A 23102-nucleotide genomic window follows, 5' to 3' on the forward strand; every position below is an offset into this window, starting at 1 on the left:
CACTTCTCTCTCTCTCTCGACACCTCTCTCTGTCTCTCACCTCTCTTTCTCTCTGTGTAGTATTGTGTAAATAGGAAGAATCAACCGAGACCTACACTAATAATATATTTTTATTATTCCGTAAGATATTTGTTTTCTACAGTTTCTTCAGTAAATGTATGTAAACGTTAATTGTTTAATTTGAAATAGACTAAAATGAATTAGAAGAAGCATACATAACTACAAAACGATTTAAAAAAAACACAAAAATGAAGCATTCCACATTGATTGCCTACACGCAGTAATTTACTGTATCTTTATCAAGCTGTAACGTGACTTCTTTGATTTTATTACAGGGATAGAAAGCTGATGGTAAATCAGGAGAGAGAGGATTCAATTGATTTTCCACAAAGGTCTTCAAGAAACTTAAGCAAAGGCCTTGTTTTAGCACCTAGACTTTGTCTGTTCTTTAGCACTTATGTATGACCTGGAATACTGAGAATCTTAAGTGGAATGAACATGTCATGGTATTAAACTCTGGCAAACCCTCTGTGGGCCTACCATCTGCATGTGAACCGGATGGGGTTCCAGACACAGAGAGGCAGGGAACTACATGTTGACCCCTGATGCTGTAAACTGTCTTTAAGGATATGTAACATCACTTCTCCGAAGGAACCATGATGGGGGTTAGTCAGGTTAGAACAGGATACAGTTGTGTTTTTTTTAGGGATTTAGTGACAATGTGTCTTAATGTTCTCATATTTCTCCTATACTGGTTTCTCTTCACTGGCTTCCTGTTAAATCTAGAATAGAATTCAAAATCCTTCTTCTGACATATAAAGCTCTTAACAACCAATCTCCATCATATCTTAAAGACCTGATAGTACCATATTATCCTAGCAGAACTCTTCACTCTCAGACTGCAGGCTTACTTGTTGTTCCTAGAATCTCTAAAAGTAGAATGGGAGGCAGAGCCTTCAGTTATCAGCTCCTCTCCTGTGGAACCAGCTCCCAGTTTGGGTTCGGGAGGCGGACACCCTCTCTATTTTTAAGACCAGGCTTAAAACCTTCCTTTTTGACAAAGCTTATAGTTAGGGCTGACTGGGGGACCCTGACGGGGTGAGCTGGTGTTTTCATTTGCACAACTGACTTCACCTCTCGACGTCCTTTAGTTTGTCCCTAGTTCTGCTGCTATAGGCCTAGGCTGCTGGGGAACCTCTCTTGATGCACTGAGCCCTTCTCTAACTACCTTTGTATTTACTATATATACCATTATTGCATTACACTAACTCTGTTTCTCCCTGTGTCCTTTCTCCAAGTGTCCCTGGTCCCAGAGCTGGATGCTTCAGATCTGTGGCTGTTCTCTCACCAATTGGCCTAGTCTCCATCTGTGGGATGCTGCTGCTGACCTTCCTCCAGCCCACTGCTTCCAGCTGCCCATTTCCACCAATCTACTCTGCATTGCCCTTACTAAACTTGATTTGCTCATCTACATATTTTTGAATTTACCAGCTATATATGTAGTATATTTAATGCCATAGCCGTACACCATAGCAGTAAACTATAATCAGTTTGCATGACAGTTGTACTTTGTATGTATCATGTGTCTTATCATACGTGTCAAATTGTGTGTTTTATGTTCCTTGTCCCCCCCACCTCTCTACCTCTACCCTCTACCTCCACCTCTCTACCTCTTCTGTCCCTCTCAACCCGCCCGGCCAGCAGCAGATGGTTCCCCCCACATAAAGAGCTGGGTTCTGCTCGAGGTTTTTTCCCAGTTAAAAGGGTGTTTTCCTTGCCACTGTCGCCTTTTGGCTTGCTCTGGGGGTCAGGAATATGGGTTCTGTAAAGCGTCTCAAGACAATTTGACTGTAATTGGCGCTATATAAATAAAATTGAATTGAATTGAAAAAATTCGTCCTAAGAAGAAAAAAATGCACCAGAACTCAGTTGTCTCAAAGAGAAGATTCTACAACATAATCGAGACATCACTTCATGGTAAAAGTAGTCTTGCTTATCCAAATCCCTTTAGTCTGTAAATACTAAAACATAAAGAAAAAACATTTAATACATGTATTTTAAGGAAGCAATCAATGGACATACAATATTTTTCAAAATAGTGGTCAGTGAGAAAACTGTATCTCCTTTTGTTTCTTCTTATTGCAATGGTCCAGACTTGTAACTGAGCAGCTGCAGCTGAGGGTGCTGCCCTTATTATCATTACCAGTATGCTGTATAATCCTCTATCATCGTACAGTAACAGTTGTGTCTACAGAGAGCGCACACACAGCCAAAGCCATTGCTACAGTTATATCTGTGTATACTTATTGGTTGTAATGCCAACATGCAGCACTTTTGTGGGTGTAGTGATAGAGAGTTACTGAGACTTGTATTGATGCTGCGTGCATTCCTGATGTCCAAAATAAACAAGTAAACACATCTGTCATACAATCACCTCAGGTTTATGTATTAGATATATATACTACTAGACATATCCGTGACATCTGAGACTGAACCACAGCAACGGCCCAAGTCCAAACAATAATCATATACCTAGCCACAGCTTCACTATTAAAGCAAGCAGACACGCTGCAGCTGCACTCACAACCAGCAGCTGGATGGAGGCTGGCCCTTAAAAATTAACAATAAATGCATCACATTATTTCTTGTTTATCTCTCCACTAAGCAGAATGTGTACCTTAACCAGTAAAGACTGGACCAACTAAAGTTTAAACAATTTGTGATCAATTACTCTAACTTAATGGCTTCATAATTGACATTGGTGCCAATAAAGACTAGGAATGAATGGATGAGCTGCTGAAAAGTCTTTAAGAGTGTTCAGGCAACACAATGTTCACAATGGTCTGGGGAATGCTTTCAGCACAACCCTAATGTTCGTTCCCCAATCATCCTTTTGGAAAGTTATCTTGACATTCGTGGAAGGCTATTGTGGAAAAAATACAAAATGGGGACAAGTTACAGAACATTCCCCAAATGTTAAACTGGGTCGCTCTACCAGAGAGAAGGACTTTGTACTGGTTTTATCCAGGGTGTGAATGGGTCCTAAATCAAGGCAGTTCCAGCCCAATAATTTTCTCTGCACTTCTGACCATCAGTTGTGGTCTGTCTCTGTCCTTTTTGGTGACTGATCCAAACTAGATAGTTATTGAAGTGCAGAAAACAACTTTTGGGCCCCTTACAGATGTTTTGTTGCGATCCCTCTATGCAACTTCACTTCAGCAGTCTCTTTGTTCTTACAGATGTATCAATGAGGCTACCATCTCACAGTTGTTGGTTCAAAGTGAAGGGTGGCAACCACAGACACTGTTTCTCAGTTTAATTTTCCTTGTTTATGTTACCATCAACAGAAACAGACCACTAGCACGGTGCCTTTGCACTCTGGTAACTGAAATACTAAGCCTACAGTCTCTGAACACCCTAAACCCTTTGCAAACTTCATTTTATTCACACTCACAAATCCTTAATTTTCAGGTAATCACTCAACTGACTGTTCTTTAGCTTGCAGTGACCACCAAATCACATCATTACTAGGAAACACAGGACATGTGATTAGCCAACATGCAGTTGATATACACTACCAGTCAAAAGTTTTAGAATACCCCAATATTTCTATTTTTTTATTGGAAATTATGCATGTTAATGTCTCATTGTACTCTGAAATGAAAACATAGAGCAAATAAACAAAAAGATCAATTTAGAAACCAAAATGTATTCTGAGCTTTTGACTCATCAAAGTAGCCAGCTTTGGCAGATATAACAGTTGAACATACTTGTGGCTTTCTTTCCACAATGGAAATCAAATACTTTTCAGAAAGTTCTTCCCAACTCTGTTGCAGAAGTTCCCATAAATGTGTGGCACTTGGAGGTTGCTTTGCTTTCACTCTATCAAGTTCATCTTAAACCAGCTCAATGGGGTTTAAGTCTGGAGACTGTTCTGGCCACTCCATGTTTTCAAGCTTACCATCTTGTTCTTTTTTCGTAAGTTAGTTCTGGCATAGCTTGGACTGATATTTTGGGTCATTTTCTTGCAGTAGGATGAACCTGTGATCAACTAGATGCATACCATGGTGCTGCAGAATGCTGTAGTCGCCATTTTGGTTCAGGGAACCTCTCACTCTGCACTCTTACACTCTGCAAGTCACTGACCCTGGATCCAGCAAAACATCCCCAGACCATCATGCTTCCTCCTCGATGTTTAACAGTTGATGTCAATTGAATTGAATGAAACTGAATGGAACTGAACAGGTTTCCTTTTTTAAGGAATAAAGAAGTATTATTTTTTCAATGATATTCTATTTCTTTTGTAAAGCTGTTGAGCAGAGGCTAATCTATTAGTCTTTGAATGACACTGATGATTAGAAGTCTCTTTTAAATATGATTCCAGGAACCTTCATAACATGTCTACACAATGGACTTACGCTTCTAGATGTACATTTGATACAGCTCTCATTTTTGCAATGGCAACTGATGTTTCTTATGGCTTGCAGTGCTTACCCTGAATCACTCTGGTATTGATGGCTGAAAGTGCATTTTCTCTAATCATACATCACACCGTATATGCTGTATGTGTCAGTGGATTTCTCTGAATAAACTTCTACTATTGAACACGTTGGATGTCTCACGATACGGTGAGCGTATTGTGTCATTTCCTGTGCTGTGCTGTGTTCTGTCTGTCTTAGCTTATTCACATTATGTAATTTGATATTCATCAAATCTCTCTGTGTAACTCTAATATTTTGAATTTTAGCATACACTTGTTCTCTTCAAGCACCTAATACTCAAAGTCTTGTACTTAACTTTAACTGCTATAACAGCTTCAACTCTTCTGGGAAGGCTGTCCACAACTTTTAGGAGTGTGTTTATGGGAATTTTTGACCATTCTTCCAGAAGCGCGTTTGTGAGGTCACACATTGATGTTGGACCAGAAGGCCTGGCTCTCAGTCTCCGCTCTAATTCATCCCAAAGGTGTTTTATCGGGTTGAGGTCAGGACTCTGTGCAGGCCAGTCAAGTTCATCCACACCAGACTCTGTCATCCATGTCTTTATGGACCTTGCTTTGTGCACTGGTGCACAGTCATGTTGGAAGAGGAAGGGGCCAGCTCCAAACTGTTCCCACAAAGTTGGGAGCATGGAATTGTCCAAAATGTCTTGGTATGCTGAAGCATCCAGAGTTCCTTTCACTGGAACTAAGGGGCCAAGCCCAGCTCCTGAAAAACAACCCCACACCATAATCCCCCCTCCACCAAACTTTACACTTGGCACAATGCAGTCCGACAAGTATCGTTCTCCTGGCAACCGCCAAACCCAGACTCGTCCATCAGATTGCCAGATGGAGAAGCGCGATTCGTCACTCCAGAGAACGCATCTCCACTGCTCCAGTCCAGTCCAGTGGCGGCGTGCTTTACACCACTGCATCCAACGCTTTGCATTGCACTTGGTGATGTATGGCTTGGATGCAGCTGCTCGGCCATGGAAACCCATTCCATGAAGCTCTCTGCTGAAGCACTGTTCTCCAGCTAACCTGAGGGCCACATGAAGTTTGAAGGTCTGTAGCCATTGACTCTGCAGAAAGTTGGTGACCTCTTGGCACTATGCGCCTCAGCATCCGCTGACCCCGCTCCGTCAGTTTACGTGGTCTACCACTTGGTGGCTGAGTTGCTGTCGTTCCCACACACTTCCACTTTCTTATAATACAGCTGACAGTTGACTGTGGAATATTTAAGAGCGAGGAAATGTCACGACTGGATTTGTTGCACAGGTGGCATCCTATCACAGTTCCACGCTGGAATTCACTGAGCTCCTGAGAGCGACACATTCTTTCACAAATGTTTGTAAAAGCAGTCTGCAGGCCTAGGTGCTTGATTTTATACACCTGTGGCCATGGAAGTGATTGGAACACCTGATTCTGATTATTTGTCTTGGAAGCAAGTAAAGAGCAAATATTAAAATGTCATTCAAACCGGTAAGTAGGCTTAATGCAAATCATATAACAAGTAAACAAGTACAGGCTTTAGTGCTTTGATCAGTCTCTGTTTCAGAATTCTATCACTATAGATTTATTTCATCTCAAACCATCAGGGTCATTTTGCCTGCCCATCTCTAACTGACTTGAAACATTTTTATGTTGTTTATTTTTTTAAGTATATGAGAAATATTAGATCAATATATCAAGGACTTTTCTGAGTAAATTTTTTTTCAAAAAACTCCCCTCAGTCCTCTTTCAGCATATTATTTTGGAAATTGAAATTTGAGGTTATATTTGGACAATATCTCAGGAACTATTAAAGATAAAAACCTTTCAAAAAAGTTGCTGTTATTTCTCATCATGCCGCTGACCCAGAATCTGCAGTAGTGGACAAGTAGATCAGATATTCTCTGATTATGGGTCAGTTAAAACATCAAAAACAATTGAAGCAGTCATGTAAAGTCCCATCTTAACCACACATTGTCAAAAACATTGATAATAACTAGTGATATTTTCTGAACCATATGTTCTTGCATGTCACAATAATAGAATACAGAACAATTCTTGAGATGAAATATTTAGTTAAAAAATTATTTTTATTGAATTTAGAAACTGAGCAGGAATGACAAGTTGTATTACAAAAAAACAACTTCTAGATAATCTAATCCAAGTACAACAGAGTTTTAGAATTTTAAAATGTTTGTTTATATATAAATTATAGAATTTTAAAAAATATATATAGGTATATAACATCATTTTCAGTCACTTTGGCCATCACATCAGTTCAATGTATTGTTATACTAAATTTTAGAAGATATATTTGGAAGTAAATGCTTAAGCAGTAACTATCTATCTATATATATCTATATATATCTATATATATCTATATCTATCTATATATCTATATATCTATATCTATATCTATCTATATATATATATATATATATATATATATATATATATATATATATATATATATATATATATATATATATATATATATACACATATGCATTGTTCAGCTTGAGACATTCTTCTTGAAAGACAAGTTTATTCCCAATGAAGCACAACGCAAGAAAATCAATTTTGATCCTATGAAACAGTTGAGTCCACAATGATTATGTGATAAAATTTACCACTATGGTTTTGCTCACAGTGGTACATCAGATTACCAATGTATGACAATGTATGTCAAAGCATGAAAATTTTCCAAGAGAAAAATCAAACTATTCCACCAGATTTATGTAGTTAGTCATGGTTTTATGATGCTATAATGACCCAATGCAGACAATTAACAAAGAAATTTCAGAACTTTATGACACGTCTCTTTCAAACTAGCATTTATGCCTGCAAAGTGGTGTCAAAAATGAAACCTATGCCCATTTTAAAAATGTGTTTTTAATTATTTATATTGGAAGGTGGGTCAATGGGAAATTAAAAAAAATTAAAAAAAGAATAGTAACTCAAAAATGTTTGTTATATTGAGCTACGATTTCCCAAATATCTGTATAAATGTCAGTATTTTATGATACAAAATTTTTGCCAACTCAGAGACTGGTCAGCAGAAGTTGCTCAAACAATGTGGTGTTTTTAGATGGAATAACTCTATACAAAGCCCTTTAGAAAACTACAGTTGCTTTGAAATTGCTTGTAGTCAACAGATAAACAAAGCAAAGAAGACTGGAGTTCCCTCCACCCAGAATCTATATCTGTCCCTCTATGCTCATCAGAAAAAGAAAAGGTCTTAAATGATGTTTTTGCCTTCTTCAGAGACCCCTCTTGCTATTTGTGCCTCGAGTTTCAAGGGATTCATAGGAAGAGAACTGATTGATCAGTAGGCACTGGTTTTATATGCGCTGATTTGTTGTTACCATAACCTGCTTCAGAGTATGTGTGGAGCTTAAGTTACCATAACGATACTTCTAGGTAAGAACTGAGCCATTGTTGTGGATATGAAAACAAGGGTCAGACCCAAAGTTAGACCCCTCTCTAACTCTAAACCTTGCTTTGCAGTACAGGCCTCTGGTCATGCCGGCAACATCAAAACTTTAATCCAGGACAATACAACAAATCGACAAAACGCTTAGGTATACAGATAAAGCATATCAGGTTAAAATCAGGTTACTGTGTGAGAATGTAAGCACATGCATGTAGTCAGGGATGTAATCTAAAAGCCAGTTCCATTGTGGGTCTAGTTTAGTATTTTGGAAATTTAAACAAATGTTAGAGATTTGAAAGAATTCCAATTTTTTAAGTGAATTTGGAACTGAATTTTAGTTTGACAAAATTTTCTCAATATATATGTACCGCATCAATCAATCAGTTTTGTTGTTAGGGCATTGTAGGAATCTTAATTTGTTTTGTGTAACTTTACATTGACTTCAAGTGAAATGCAATGTTCCAAATTGTCTGTAAAAAAAGGAAAGAGCAAGAAATGAGATTGTCTATCAACAGACTATAGACATTCCCACAAGGCAAGAATAGCAGCAGATTGTCTCCAGAAGCCGGCGTACAGTTGAATCCAGTGGTTTGTGCTGTACGACTCTTCAAATATCACCACAGTCAGTGGTCCTAACCTTAATTTCTTCTTCTTAGCACGAGTCAGATTCACGGTTGTGGCCCTACGTCTACCCCAGTAAATACTCAGAAGCTCCAAAACTACAGGAAGAGGAAAGGTGGAAAGACGAGAGGCAGCGAGAACGAGACAGGAAAGGGAAAGAAGAGAGGCTACGACCAAAGGAGGGACTCCAGAAAGAGGAGGTGAAGGATGGCCAAGAGGGCAGGACACAGCTGCCCCTGGAGGAGCACCGAGGGGAAGGGAAGGAGCCACGACCCCCCCACATACAGTTTCCATCTTCTCTGGCCCAGCACCAGGGATACATGCAGTACATGCATGGACCTTATGCCTACAGCCAGGGCTACGAGCCCAGCCACCCTGGGTACAGAGGCATGCCCTCGGTTATGATGCAAAATTATCCAGGTAATAAGAGAAATAATTATTGGAATTAGGTGCCTTATTTTTTCTTGAAAGAGAATTGTTTTTGCAGCACGGTAATATAAAAACACAGACACATGAAGCGTAAATGCAATGAAAACACCAGAAGAGAAGTGGAGACACTTTTACTATGCACAGAGTTAAAGTGTGTATGGTGAAGGCATGTAAACATCAACAGAAACACTGGAACAAAAACTATGTGATAAATGAAACTTGGGATAAGAATCTAGAAGAGTATTTTTGGTAATAATACTTTTTATTCAAACAAGCAAGCATGCAGGACACAGGATTAATACTTGAAACATTAAGTCCATTAACTGACTAATTGTGAGCAAACATAAAGCGCCTGAAATCAGTTTTAAAAGACTGGAAACAGCAAAACAGGCACTTCAGAAATACAGTACACCTATTAACACATAATCACACAATCTTCTTTTCGAAAACCTTAGAAAATAATTCTTAGTTGAAGCTGCAATATCAGTGTTTCTGTTGTTTTGTCTTCTTGCTATCTTTTGACCTTAAGACAGGTCAAAAAGTTTGACATGTTCATAGATATCTTCTAAATGCATCAGAGCATGCTTTTAGAACAGGATCCAAACAGTGAAACAGTTCAGTAATAAAGTGTGATAGAGGTGCTAAGAGTAGGGACATGTCCTGTGGCTGACTTTAAATGGAAATCTGCCTTTTTAAAGAGGATCTGATTTCAGGAGTTTAGCACTTTTGGAACGGCGTACCAGTCGTTTTCCAGATGTTTTCATCCCATGCTGAATCTGCAGCTAACAACAGTCATAATCAGACTGTTGATTAGTATGATGAGCAGCAGTAGGTATGTCAAATTTTTCTTCCTGATGACCAGACATGTTTCAACAATTAAAACACTTTGTCTTCAGGCTCATACCTACCGACAGGTAGTTCCCTCATATGGAGGAAAGGTGTCAGTGGGTGAGGATGGGGAGAAACCCTCTAGGTCCAGTCCAACGATGAAGCCGGCCAGTGAGGCCAAAGCTCTGGACTTGCTACAGCAGCACGCCAGCCAGTACAAAAGCAAATCCCCATCCGTCCAAAACAACAAGACCCCACATGACAGAGACAGGGAGAGAGAAGGCGACCGGCCGCAATCCTCACCCTCTCAGCGCATCCTGCCTACCCATCATCATGTGGGATACCCTTTGCTGTCAGGACAGTATGATCTGTCCTACACCTCAGGTTAGACTTACACACCTTATATGGTGGACACACGGGTGAAAAGACGACAAAAACACAGCCTGTGATGTTGGCATTCAGCCCTGCATTACAACGCTGTGTTGTTTGTTTAAGGTATGGATGAGACATGAAATACAATTTAGGAAATCAAGTCAGATTTACAGGTATGTGTTTGTGTTGAAATTTTATTTGTCAGCCCTCTTGTTTTCCTGAGGATTCTCTCATACTATACCCCTCTTTCCTGTTGTCCTCCCTTTCATGTATTTTCCCATAAATCTCCCATATTTTTAGTCTTTCTAAGAAAAATTTGATATCTTGTGTGTAAATGTGCTCCATAAGGGCATATAAAGAATGAAACTCGCGCTTAGAAGTGGCTTCCTTTGTAGAGAGCAGTCTAGAGCGCTCCTTTTAGACACACTTCATTTTTCAAACGAGACAATGATCATGTACTCTCTCAATCAAGGTTTACTGGGAACTTTTGCATGCTGTAAAGCAATGGAGAGACATTATTGGTCAACGTATTTCTAGACCAACGGAGCAAACTGTTTAAAAGGCATTGAGGACTATAGTGCGAGCACAAGGTTGTCAGATGTGACTGAGTGGCTAATGTAAATGGTTTCTATGACTTAGAGGTCGGGTAGGAGAGACCCTTTTAGGATTCACCCTATGTACCCCTGTCTAAATGTAAGGTGCATGCAGACAGCAGTAAAGGTGGTGGAACAGCCTGAGGCACCAGAATATTGGTGTGGTTTATCATTTTATCAGGTGTCAAAACACTGTCCAAGAGTTTAACAATTTATACTAAAGGCTTACAAATTTTTCACTGAAGTAATGTTTGTTAATTTTTTTTTACATTTGACCTCTAATTCATAGTGACAATAGAAAAAGATGGGAAATGTAGCAAAATAAAGAAGTGGAATGACATGTGACAACGGTCCAGGTTGGCTGAGAATCACTGCTTGTAGGCATTTATGCCCATGTGTTATGCACCTTAACCACTCAGTTACCCAGTGTAGCACTTATTTTCTCTTTCATCACAATAATTGTGATACATGTGATGCATACGCGCTCTGTTTATCAAAATAATATGCCAGGAATTTCAACTTGCAAATGTGTGATTTGCCAGTGCAGGTTTTTGCAAGAAGATGTAAGCTAAGCTAAGCTAAGCTAAGATAAGATAAGATAAGATAAGATAAGATAAGATAAGATAAGATAAGATAAGATAAGATAAGATAAGATAAGATAAGATAAGATAAGTCCTTTATTTCTCCCTACGCCAGGGGAAATTCACATTGTTACAGCAGCTTATGTTGAGCCTGCTTTAATTTTTTTCACAGGATGACTTTTGTAGCAATTTATTTTGAAAGAGCCCAAATTACACAGCTTTGAATTCTTTTTCTTTAATTTAAATTTTCAGTTTTCCTCATTTTATTTCTCTTATGTTTTGGTGTTGTACCATCTAGTTGCAATATGCATTTGCTTCTCACAAATGATATTTGAAGTTGTCTGTGTTTACTGTGCGTATGCACAAATGTGTTTATGTGCCACACTCTGCAACCTGAAAGTCAAATTGCATTTTTTTTAACTGGCCGTGGTTTCAGGGACCTCTAGGGTGGAAAAGATTGAGCATTGGCTTTGTTCAATCAGAAAACAGTATTTCGTTTTCAGAAGGTTTGTTCTTCAAGCCATAGAATTGTATTTTTACAGATTTGTCATACTTGTCAAATGAATTTAAGAAAGAACAGTAAAAAAAATACAGCAGTGGAGACTGCGATATTATAACTTTCAGTCCCTAGTATGAATCATGAAACAACACACAAAATTGCAATCTTTACTTAATATGCTGTCCTCTGCAAAAATGGACAATAACGCCTGGACCTTGTCATCAGTCCATTGGTTGGTTCTGCTGGCTGCTCCATCCTGATTAGCATAGTCTACCAAATGTGATGTGTTTGCAATTACAGGTGCTGAGGAAAGCTGAATATGTAGCATCATTACAGAAAACTATAGTGTTCTCAATCAGTCAATGACAATCACCACTAACCCTAATTTCCCTCAAAGAGGGGTTAAAACAGACCCGCTCTACCCTAATTTACACCCTAGTTTTTATGGTGAAAATGAACTGAGGAGAACAAAGTTCCCCAAAAGCTTCGTATTCCCAGCAGAAACTTTCTGCGCTAGTAATGCTTCTAAAATTGATATAATGGAGATGCTGCCTACTATGACTAAAATGGGTTTATTACTGTTAGGTTTAAGATTATGCAGTTCTGATTTTATGAAAACAGACTCCGTGGCATCAGTGTCTACTCACTCATTGTTTTAAGGATGTTATCGGCTGTACTACTTAAAATTTTTGATAGGTTTACATAAAAACTGACCTGGTGGTGGGGACTAGGAGACTTGCTGTTCATTTACAGCTGTCGAAGTTTTACTGGTTGAGTCTGGGTATGCATTTGCAGTCAGAAACTCTTGTTAGGCCTGTTAGGTTGAAGCATGTTGAATTTTTCTGACAGTTGTCCCTTTACTTTCAGGCCTCTCCTCCTCAGCCATTGTTGCCAGTCAGCAAGCATCTGCCCCATCTATGTACCCTCCTGCACGAAGGTGAGAATGGTAAGATAAACACACTTTCGTATTAGATTGTTATACTCAAACAGTATTTTAATTTACTTTATGTTCACACTCGAACACACCTAAACTTGTCTATGCTTATAACATTAAAAGCTGACCTCTCCTATTTCTATCCATCCTACTTAAACAACTCTGTAATCTAGTTAGAACAAGTGCAGTGACCACAAATGTGTATCATCTGTATGATTCAGAATTTGCTGAAGCAGACATGTATCACTTCGGTCTAGTTGACTTGAGTGCCTTTATTCCGATGTTACAGTACTATAGCACCATCTTGGGGTTTGAAATCAGTATCTCAGTGTAGCTGAGTGGCAGTATGGCCTGTACTGTATGTCATATTGTTGGCTGTTGGGAATTGTTGGAAAAAATAGTTTTCGTATATTAACAACCTGCTTTGTGTACTTGCATACAAGTACTGTACATCAAGAACACCTAAGGACTGGACTGAGTAACTTAAATGCTAAACACATCTCTGGCCAATTAAACCAAGGTTTCTGCAGAACTAAAACGTAAGTGAAATTATTCTTATATTGTTTTTAACATTTGGTGGACATTCCAGTTGTTATTTGATGGCAGTGCAAGGTTACATGTACTTGCAAGTGGAACTTCCTGGAACTTTTATCCTCAAAAAATTGCTATTCTCACTCATGCATGGGCTTCAAGAATGTGTCAAAATTACTATGACAGGAAAAGGGAAGGAATTTATTTCTTTAATTTTTTAAATTTGGTAAAATGGATTCAGTGCGTGGGAAGTAATTTCAACATGGAGACAAGAACTCTTTATTTTCTTTATTGTTAGGAAGTTGCACATTGTTGTGGTGTGCATCTAGTAAATTCAAAAATAAACATTTATGTAGCTGCCAACCCCATAAAAGTAGTAATTTACAGCTGGTAGATTTAATTGTTGAGTTGGTCCCTTTAAACCATTGCAGAAGAAGATACAATGAAATGACATCTGTAGCAGAGCTTCAGTCAAACTCAAGTAAATGAAAGCCATGTGGAACATGTGACATTTGAAGGTTATACTCTCCTTACCTGAGGTGTTTTATGCGAAATTGAAAATATGCATAAAAACAAGTGAATGGAAGCATGGTTATACTGTATATAACCATATATACTGATACTGTATCTGTTATATTCTAAAATCTGCCTTTAATTTGCAAGAAGTACTCCTACCAAGCACAGCTGAATAAAGTATTCAAAAGATTTGTGAGATTAAAATAAAATGTATATATAGAAATGAAGTTACACAAACAGCAGCAGAATGTAATATATTTGTCTATATAAAGAGGTGCCTGGCAGGTGCTCCTGTGCAACCGTGCCTTTTGACCAATGTTGTCCTCTCACCTTATACAGGCACACCTGACTGACTGATCTCCATCCCTCTCAAAGTCATGTGAATGGGTCACATGAGGAAGCATTTCTGTTGTAACATCAGCTCAATGGTGTTTTGTGTATGTTTGATATCTCTGCCTGGATGTCCAGTTGCCCTTTGCTGGACTGGACTGGACCAAAAGGATTGAAGCCCTCATTCTGCTGGTCCTGCTGGTTCCAGGCGGTACTATTGGTGCTCAAGTGTGTGGGCAGCAGAGATTTTGGCTCAAAGACTGAGGACAAAGTGGACCTGGTGGGTGGAGACACAAGGAGATGCTGATGGTTGTTGGTGCTGGTGGGACATAGGGTGGGTCTGACAGTTCTGAGCTGCTGTGGCGGGGGGGGGGGGGGGGGGGGGGGGCTTTCAGAGTCACGCTGGCTTTTTGTAGTAAGGAAAAGACGGTCACTTCCTGTCTTTTGGAGTCAAGCCTTCAATTCTGTGTCGTTTTATGGCACACAGTCGTCTTTCAGTTTTTTTTATTTCATTCTCATATTTCAGAAATGGCTTCTGACCCTGAGACTTAATCTACAGTGGCCTCTGACCGCTCTGAGAACCAGTGGTTGGACATCATCACACGTTCACCTGGACGTATCTCAGCTTTATGGAAAATAAAATGAATACTGTGCACAGAGAAGGACGGACCAATCAACAGGAAGCATTTGGAGTGATACTGTATCCTCATCCTGATTGACTCACAGACAGGGAGTAAGGTGGCATCAGGCTTCTCCACCTCAGTTTGTAGCTATTATGTACCCTGTGTGTGTGTGTGTGTGAGAGAGAGAGACAGTGAGAGTGTGTAAATACTGTACAGAGGAATTATTTTAAAGAGCCTGTTGGATGATGTTGAATTTCCTACTCTTTGTCTGGTAGCCTTCCCCTCTGTTTTTCTACTGTTGCTGATCTGATATTAAACCTGTAGCTGGTGGAACAATGTTCAAGCTCAGTTTCTTCATTTATTCGACCACAACCACAATCATGGAAGAAAATCAGCAACAACAGATTGAAGCAAGTGCAGTATGTTGATGACTCTACATTCACTGAAGCTAAAGATCTGAGTACTTCTTCCACCACTGACCAAGACATCCAGTTATCCTGTTTGGTTTGCTCTGTAAGTGAATTGGTACTTTTACTGGTAGACCGCTTATTTATCAACTGTCAGATGAAAAAACATAGATGCAACTACCTTGAGCTGCTAGTACTTATTCTCTGTGAAATTACATTATCTATACAATTAAAAATGATATACATTTAAAAAATAATCTAATTGGTGCGGCTCTGTAACTGTCCACACCACATGCTGGTAGGGCCTTGAGAGGTTTCTCAAACACAGTGTGGCACACAGTAAACATAACTGCCACAGTTATGCTTACATGTGTTGTACAAGCCATAAAACATTTGTAAAGCAGATTTTTAAAATTTTTAAACCTTGCACTGTTTGTAAGTGTGGTATTTACTCACTATAGGCACTCACCACAGTTGCCTGGGGACAACTGATTGATTTCCCATAATTTCAGACCGGTGTTAAGAATGTATACATGGGGTGCCCCTGTAGCGCAATAGGTTTCGCAGGTGACCCATAAACAGGGGCTATAGTCTCGATGCAGTAGTCATGTGTTCAAGTCCGACCCATGGCCATTTGCTGCATATCTTTCCCCCATGTTTCCTATCTCTCTCTCTCTACTGTGCACTATAATAAAAAATAATGTTATACATGGTAAGACAGGGCCTACCTATGGCGCCTGGTAAAGTGGCTTTAAAATCACAAGCTTGGTTGCACCTCTTGATCAGGCCATGAAATGGTGATAGACGGCCAGTTGCAGTTGCTTGGAGAGTCTTGTGGAAACTCAGTAAGTCTGAGTGAGGCACAAGGTTGTCAGTTGCGTCTTGTCCGGTTCAGAGGCAGTATCCTTTTTTTTTTTTTGTCTTTTTAGTAAATTTAGCGAAAAGTTTCAATTGTCATTCAAACTGGCATTTTTTGTTGACAGGATCTTTTTTTGAGCAAGTAATACACATTGTAACATTTGTACTTTTAAAACGGGATGCGCTGCACACCAACAGATGCACAGTATAATCTTTTGCAAAAGGACACAGGTGCTGCATTCAGATGGAGCTCAATTGTGTTGCCATTTTCATTCCTCCTCGTGGGCCTTTTTTCTATTGTTTGTCTGACCTTTTTGTATTTACAATCATGAATCCAGTTTCAGTGTAGCCAAATAAATGGGAGTCTCAGACATGCTTTTCCTATACTGTTTATTGTGTGGAAGCTAATCAGTCCCACCAACTGAACTGATCGAAATGACTCATTTTCAAGTATTTTCCAGTGCTCACAATTTCAGATTCAAAAGTTTTTGTTACAAAATTCAGTGCATGAATATTCAGATTACTTAAATTTGATAGGCTAAACTCAGAGTCCAGAACTCTGGGCCACAAATTCAGCGTTAAAATTTGTTCTGATTAAATAATGAAGACTGATGTGCAACCCATTAAGACGACATATTAACTGGTGATCATGTTTATTTGTGAGGTTTGTTAATATGTTCCTGTTATTGTGCTCCAGATGAAGCAATTTACAAGTTTGTTACAAGTATGCCTACTTTGTGTGTCTGTGAGGTGTGACAAGATATTGAAGATCTTGCTGAAAACAGCTACTCCCACCCCTGAAATGTCAGTGACTGGCCCAAATCTAATAGATCAAGTTAATTCCCTGAAACTCTGTCATCCAAGTGTTGGTGAATGCAGTTATTGTGTCTGAGTGCAGGTGAAAGCAGAAGAGTACGTGTATGATTGTTTTCTTAACTCTTAAAGTATTTTCCATCCATCCGTTATCTATACACCTCTCCACAATAGCGTTGCAGGGGGCTGGACTCTATCGCAGCTGACTTAGGATGAAGGCAGGGGACACCCTGGACAGGTCACCAGTCTATCACAGCGCTACACAGAGACAAATAATCACGCTCACATTCACATCTATGGACAATTTGGAATCACCGATTAACCTCAGCATGTTTTTAGACTGTGGGAGGAAGCTGGAGTACCAGGAGAAAACCCACATAGGGAGAACAAACAAACTCCACACAGGACCTTCTAGCTGTGAGGCAACATTACTAAACATGCTACCACCACATAATGCAAGAGCTGTAAAATCCAAACAACTTGCAGATGGCTGTATGGTTGAAGTAGTTACTGGGAATGATTTTATTGCCTATTCTTCAGTACCGATGAGGGTTTTTTCGTGTAGTCTTAAGCAAAGTCTAAACCAAAAGCTTACGTTTTAATTTTAAAATAATCTCCATCCAAATGCCATTTATTACCATTTTAGAAATCATCTCCATGCATACATACCTGTAAATACTTATCATATGACTATTCATGTACACTAAGCATGCAGGTACTTGTATGCAGATGAAGCTCATTTTGAGAAAATATTATAAAGGACAAACAGCAATGGTAAAAAGTAAGACAGTTGTGAACATAGGCATCAATGCTAGCAACATGTCAATTGTTGTCCTTGTTGAAATAAGCATTCTTACTCAAAGCTGATGTCTTAGAAAAGGATATGAGCTTGGCGAATCGTTGAACGACAGCATACTGTTATGATCAGATTGTCTACTTGGTCACTCACTACTACATCTAATGTACTAATGGATCTCAAAAAAGTTTAATATTGTCATTTAATAAAGTGAACATTTAATTCATTCAAGACGCATTACATGTGCACTGAAATTTTTCAAGTCTTCTATGTTTTGATTTAGATGATTATGGCTTACAGCTCATGGAAATCAGGAACCAATTATCTCAGATTATTAGAATACACCCTAAGAACATTTTTAAAAGCATTTACAATGCAGAAGTGTTGAACTTCTGAAAAGTATGCTACTTAATTTATACACTCAATGCTTGGTTAAGGCTCCTTTACCATGAATTTCTGCATCAATGCAGCACAACAACTTGGGACTTTCCCCAGCGTCACAATGTGACAGACCTCAAAAGGTTCCTGGGGATGGTCAACTATCTGGCAAGGTATGTGCCAGATAGTTGACCATCACTTAAGTAAATCATAAAGTGGGTCATCCACTTTATGACTTACTTAAAACAAAGATGGAGTGGTTGTGGGAGGCAGCACAACTGGAGGCGTTCCAGAAACTTAAAGCTGCGCTAGCCTCTGCTCCTGTACTCACCGTCTACGATGTCACCAAGCCAACCGTGGCATCAGCAGACGCCAGCAGTTACAGGCTGGGAGGTGTCTTACTCCAGCAACATGGGGATCACTGGAAGCCCATAACCTACTGTTACAGGTGCCTGAGCAATGCTAAGACCAGGTACACTCAAATTAAAAAAGAGTGTTTGGGCTTGTGAATATTTTGGAAGTACCTATACCAGGGCTGCCAACTGGTGACCAGACCTTAGAGTGAGATTTGGTTTGTGCTGGATGCTGACGGGGGGTCTAGGGGCCCTCCCCCAGAAAATTTTGAAAATTATTGATCCCATTTCCTGCATTCTGGTGTATGTTAAGAGCGTTTTGCCTGTTAAAATCTTATTGAAGCATGGCTGTACTAAAGACCACAAACCACTCACACAGGCACCTAGTTTTTGCTCATAGTTTCCCATCCAAGCGCTAACCAGCCACAACCTGCTGAGCTTCTAATATTTGATGGGATCAGCACTCTCAAGGTGGTGTAGCCATAAATTATGCTACATTTGACACTTTAACTTGCATGTAAACTTATTATTAAATGTTAAATACAGTACATTACAGTTTTAGAATAGAAAGCACTTTTTTGTTTGAGTTGATACTTATCTAAAATGTTTATCTCATCTGTCTTCATATTTTTTGTATATTCATATTTGTTTTTTAAAACAAAGGATGTAGCTGAAAATTAAACAATCAGATCACAATATCCAGCAGAATTGGAAACACAATTTAATACATGGAATGAAAGGGGCATAGCCTGAAAAATGTTGACAATCCCTGCTGTAATGTAACAGGAAAATACTGTGCTGTAATTAGGTGCAGCTAAGGTCCTTGTACAAGAGTTAATATGCAGATTATATTTAATTGGAAACATTTTCAGCTCTATAATAGAGTTGGATTTTTCTGAAAATAGTAATTCTGCTTTGTTGAATGAATATTTAAACTTTTTTTTAAAAATGCAAATAGGTTTGTTTGAGGAAAACTTAAGTGACAGACTTATTTTGTACCGTTTCCAGATACATTTTAATATTTAGTTACATTAACGCAGGCTGGTGAGGTCATCACAACTGCAATATTTAAATTTCATTGTAAACTTGAGGGTAATATTTCCAATCATTTACTTTTTGAAAGCAGGACTTTAAAATAGTAATTTAGAATTTACAATTAGAACAATATGTCAATAGGAACAATTTAAAACCAGTTTTCTCACAATTCTACTCACGCTAGAGGTTAGTGAACAAAGAAAATCATCTACAATAACAAATTATATTTTGATTATGGTTAAACTGAGCATTCACTTTAAAGAAATTCTCATTTTCCATGTAATTTGTACCAAATTACATGGTTCTTTGCAGTGAAGTCTACATTTTACACAAATTGTATACAATAGGTGAAATTACAGTTAAATTGCAGATACTTCTTTCATCTTCCAGGCTGCTTTCTTGTTGTTTGTTGCTCTGGATTCTTTCATCCAGAGCAACAAATAAGAATGAAAGCTGTATCAGCAATAAACAAAATGACTTAATATTTATTATATCATAAAATCTAAAGTATAATAAATTAAATATATCAGCAACCCCGACTGACACTAAAGACATCAGTAAAATTAATAAAACTATTTTGCTATCCAGTTACTTCAATAACAGCCAGGGAAACCACAATAATCTTAAAATTCTTTATTCATAAACTTGATGCAAGTTTACAAATTACTGTACATGGTCAAAATTTTTTTCAAATGGAAAATGAAAAATAAAATAAAACCATCGTGAGCCAACAGAGCCAGACTATCATCAGCTTGTTGGTGCCAGAAAATGAATTGACTATTGAGATAAATGAATCTTTTCAACACACTTTCTAATTTTGACCATGGTAGTTTTTGTTTTTTGTTGAATAATTAAGTTTTTTGAGAAAAGTAAAACAATGCAAGCATCTAAAATACAACTAGGGTTTTTGGAAAAGCTGTGTTAAAATTTCCTTCATCTGTTTCACAGCACTTGGGAATTTTTTGGGAAAAAATCTAAAATTTCATAGGGGAGCTAATAATTTTGTCTTCAACTGTATTATACTTGTCTTCAACTGTATTATACTTTTAAAAAATAATTTGAGTTGTCTATCACTAAACATCTTTAAGGATGAAGAAAAAAAAATACTACAGGTCAAATACTTACTTGGAAAATTATTGAAATTGTTCCAGAAGAGAGAGCTTGGGGGTCAATGGAAGACATGTTGTTTACAGTATTAATATTTTCCTGCCAAAAATATTTATTTGTTTTGCAGTTCAGAGTGTGGGGGGCTGGGAAATGTAGTGTTTGTCTACATTCAGTCAGAAATAGGTACAGCTAGACAGCCTTAAAAAAATGTTGCAATTTTACAACTGTGGACCTCAGAGAGTTAAATGGATTGCAATACAGTGGTTATGGTGAATGTGACAGTTTCATAAATAAGTGATAAAGCTGCCAGTGTGGAAAGGCTCTCACATCTAATGTACTTATATTAACCCAATGTACATTTTAGTACCACTTAGGTTTGGTCACCTGAGGTGGTACCAATATCTGGTCTGGCCCATGGACTAACTAGTTAAGGTTCCCTGATAGAAAGATTTGAAGAAGCTTCTTGCTAAATCAAAGGATTTACATTTCCTCAAGGGGGATATTCTTTACTGAGCCTTCTTGAAAATAACCTAATTGTTCTTGTATCAGTTGAATTGGCTGATGGAAAACAAGATATTTAAGATATTTTAACATTGAACTATCTCTATCTGTTTAATTTTACATTTTCTGTGGGAAGACCTCCTATTCTGTCCGTCTTAAATCCGTAATTGAGTCTTGGGTTCTCCTAACATTCGTTAAAAAGATTAAGTTCTCTTTAGTAAAATAGATTATTGCCTTGTAGACCCACTAGGGAATTACTGTCTAAAACCTTTTCAATTTGACAAGACACCTGATTGTGCCTATAGTCAGCAACTGCATTTCAGCTAGGAAATTCGGTTCACATCTGTAAAAATAAGTATTTGCTGGATTTAGCTGATGGTTTTCTTACATCAGAAATGTCGACACCATACAAAAGGATACATTTTCAGTTTCCTGAAACTTTAATGATTACAACGGCATAGTAACAAAAATAAGAACTTGAGTTATTGAGTGTTATGCAGCTCCAGAGAAAATCAAAAGAAGGCAGCATATTCATTCGTTTTCATGTTTCTGGTGCTCAGGCGCTACGCTGGTGGCATCAAAGGCCACAGGTGACCCCAAGGCCCAGTGGGGGTCCATGCCAAGGGTGGTGCTGGTGCTGAAGTGGGTGTGGAATTTCGCTGGATTTTGGTTGATTTTTATGTGAATGTTGTTAAGAGAATATTAGAAATTTTACATTTTAGATATTTTTAGGATTTTTTTGGGAAGATTTTTACTCATTTTTCTGAAAATATATACAAGAAGTTTCTTGCCAAATTTGGGGTATTTTTTATTTTTTTAAAATAAAACATTTAAGGGAAACTTATAAGGAATTATTGAAATTTTCTTCCTGTAGGTTTTGCAAATTTTCAGAAATTTGGGAAGAATTTTTGGGGAATTTTTTTTGCTGAATTTTTGGATTTTTTTCAGACAAGGAAACAATATTTTTTGGTGCCCGTAAATGAAGACAACAGGAGGGTTATGTGCTTCAGTCCTGGAGATTGTTTCAGAATAAAATCTGCAGATTTGAAATCCTCAGGGTGTGTGTGGTTAGTCATCAGAGATGCTCACACACTGAGCTCTGCAACATCACAAACCTACTATTATGTATGTTGCCTGTTTTGTTTCTCCCTGACACTGTTTGCTACAATTCCACAGTTTCATTTAACAGACGCTTTTATCCAGAGTGATCTGAAGTAGGTGCAACATACAGTTGATGTCCCTGAACATATCATCAGTGATGCTTCCTGGACTTTCAGCATCAGTCATCCAGGACACCCAGGCACAGCGCCCCCTACAGGTATCTAGTACAGAACATACTGATTTAATGTCTGTCAAAGTACAAATAATAATAATAATAATAATAATAATAATAATAATGAGACGCAAATCTGACACGTGTTAGATTCACATGTGAAACAATAATGCTCAGTTTCGCTGAATGTAATTCTGGGATTTAGCAGAAAAATGTTTACTCCTCCTTCAGTCCTGTTTTCTGCCCACAGCTGCTGGTTGTCAGATTATTTCCTCTGGCTTTAACCCTCCTGTTGTCTTCATTTATGAGCGCCAAAAAATATTGTTTCCTTGTCTGAAAAAAAAAATTGTGTGTGTATGTATGTATGTAATCCCCCAAATTTGGCAAGAAAATTCGTGTAAATATTTTCAAAAAATTCGTAAAGATCTTCCAACAAGAATCCTAAAAATTTCTAAAGTGATTACATAGAAATCAGTAAAATTTCGAATAATTTCTTTAAGAACATTCACAAAAAAATCAACCAAAATCCAGCGAATTTCGCTGGATTTTGGTTGATTTTTTGTGAATGCTCTAAAGAAACTTTTTTCCCCCACCAAAACATTTTCAAAAATTTCCCTAAAATGTTGACATCAGAAGTTTCATACTTTTTAAATCACATTTTCAAACTGTAAAACATGTCAATTTGACCCGCAGGACAACACGAGGGTTAATAAACACCTGCAGCATCAGTGCTTCATATGCGCATTTACGCACGAGGTGTCACAGTAGCGGTGCGTTCATTAAGATGCGAAGATCAATAATATCCAGACTCTGTTCCACA

General features: G+C 38.2%; 1 protein-coding gene across 1 annotated transcript; it reads left to right on the top strand.

Annotated features, from left to right (window-relative positions):
- Positions 1-5947: 5947 nt before the first annotated feature.
- Positions 5948-14500, top strand: LOC118469532 (zinc finger protein 609-like). Its single transcript, XM_055017453.1, has 4 exons — positions 5948-5962; positions 8561-8945; positions 12695-12764; positions 14148-14500. The coding sequence occupies exons 1-4, from the start codon at positions 5948-5950 to the stop codon at positions 14155-14157; spliced, it is 480 nt and encodes a 159-aa protein (XP_054873428.1). The 3' UTR covers positions 14158-14500.
- The last annotated feature ends 8602 nt before the right edge of the window (positions 14501-23102 follow it).

Source organism: Amphiprion ocellaris, chromosome 14, assembly GCF_022539595.1.
Source record: "Amphiprion ocellaris isolate individual 3 ecotype Okinawa chromosome 14, ASM2253959v1, whole genome shotgun sequence".
NCBI lineage: Eukaryota > Metazoa > Chordata > Actinopteri > Pomacentridae > Amphiprion > Amphiprion ocellaris.

Bases quoted from the DNA above. Each gene is read 5' to 3' on its own strand.
- LOC118469532 (XM_055017453.1), top strand. The intron at 8,946-12,694 runs GTAATAAGAGAA...CTTTACTTTCAG, and splicing joins TATGATGCAAAATTATCCAG to GCCTCTCCTCCTCAGCCATT.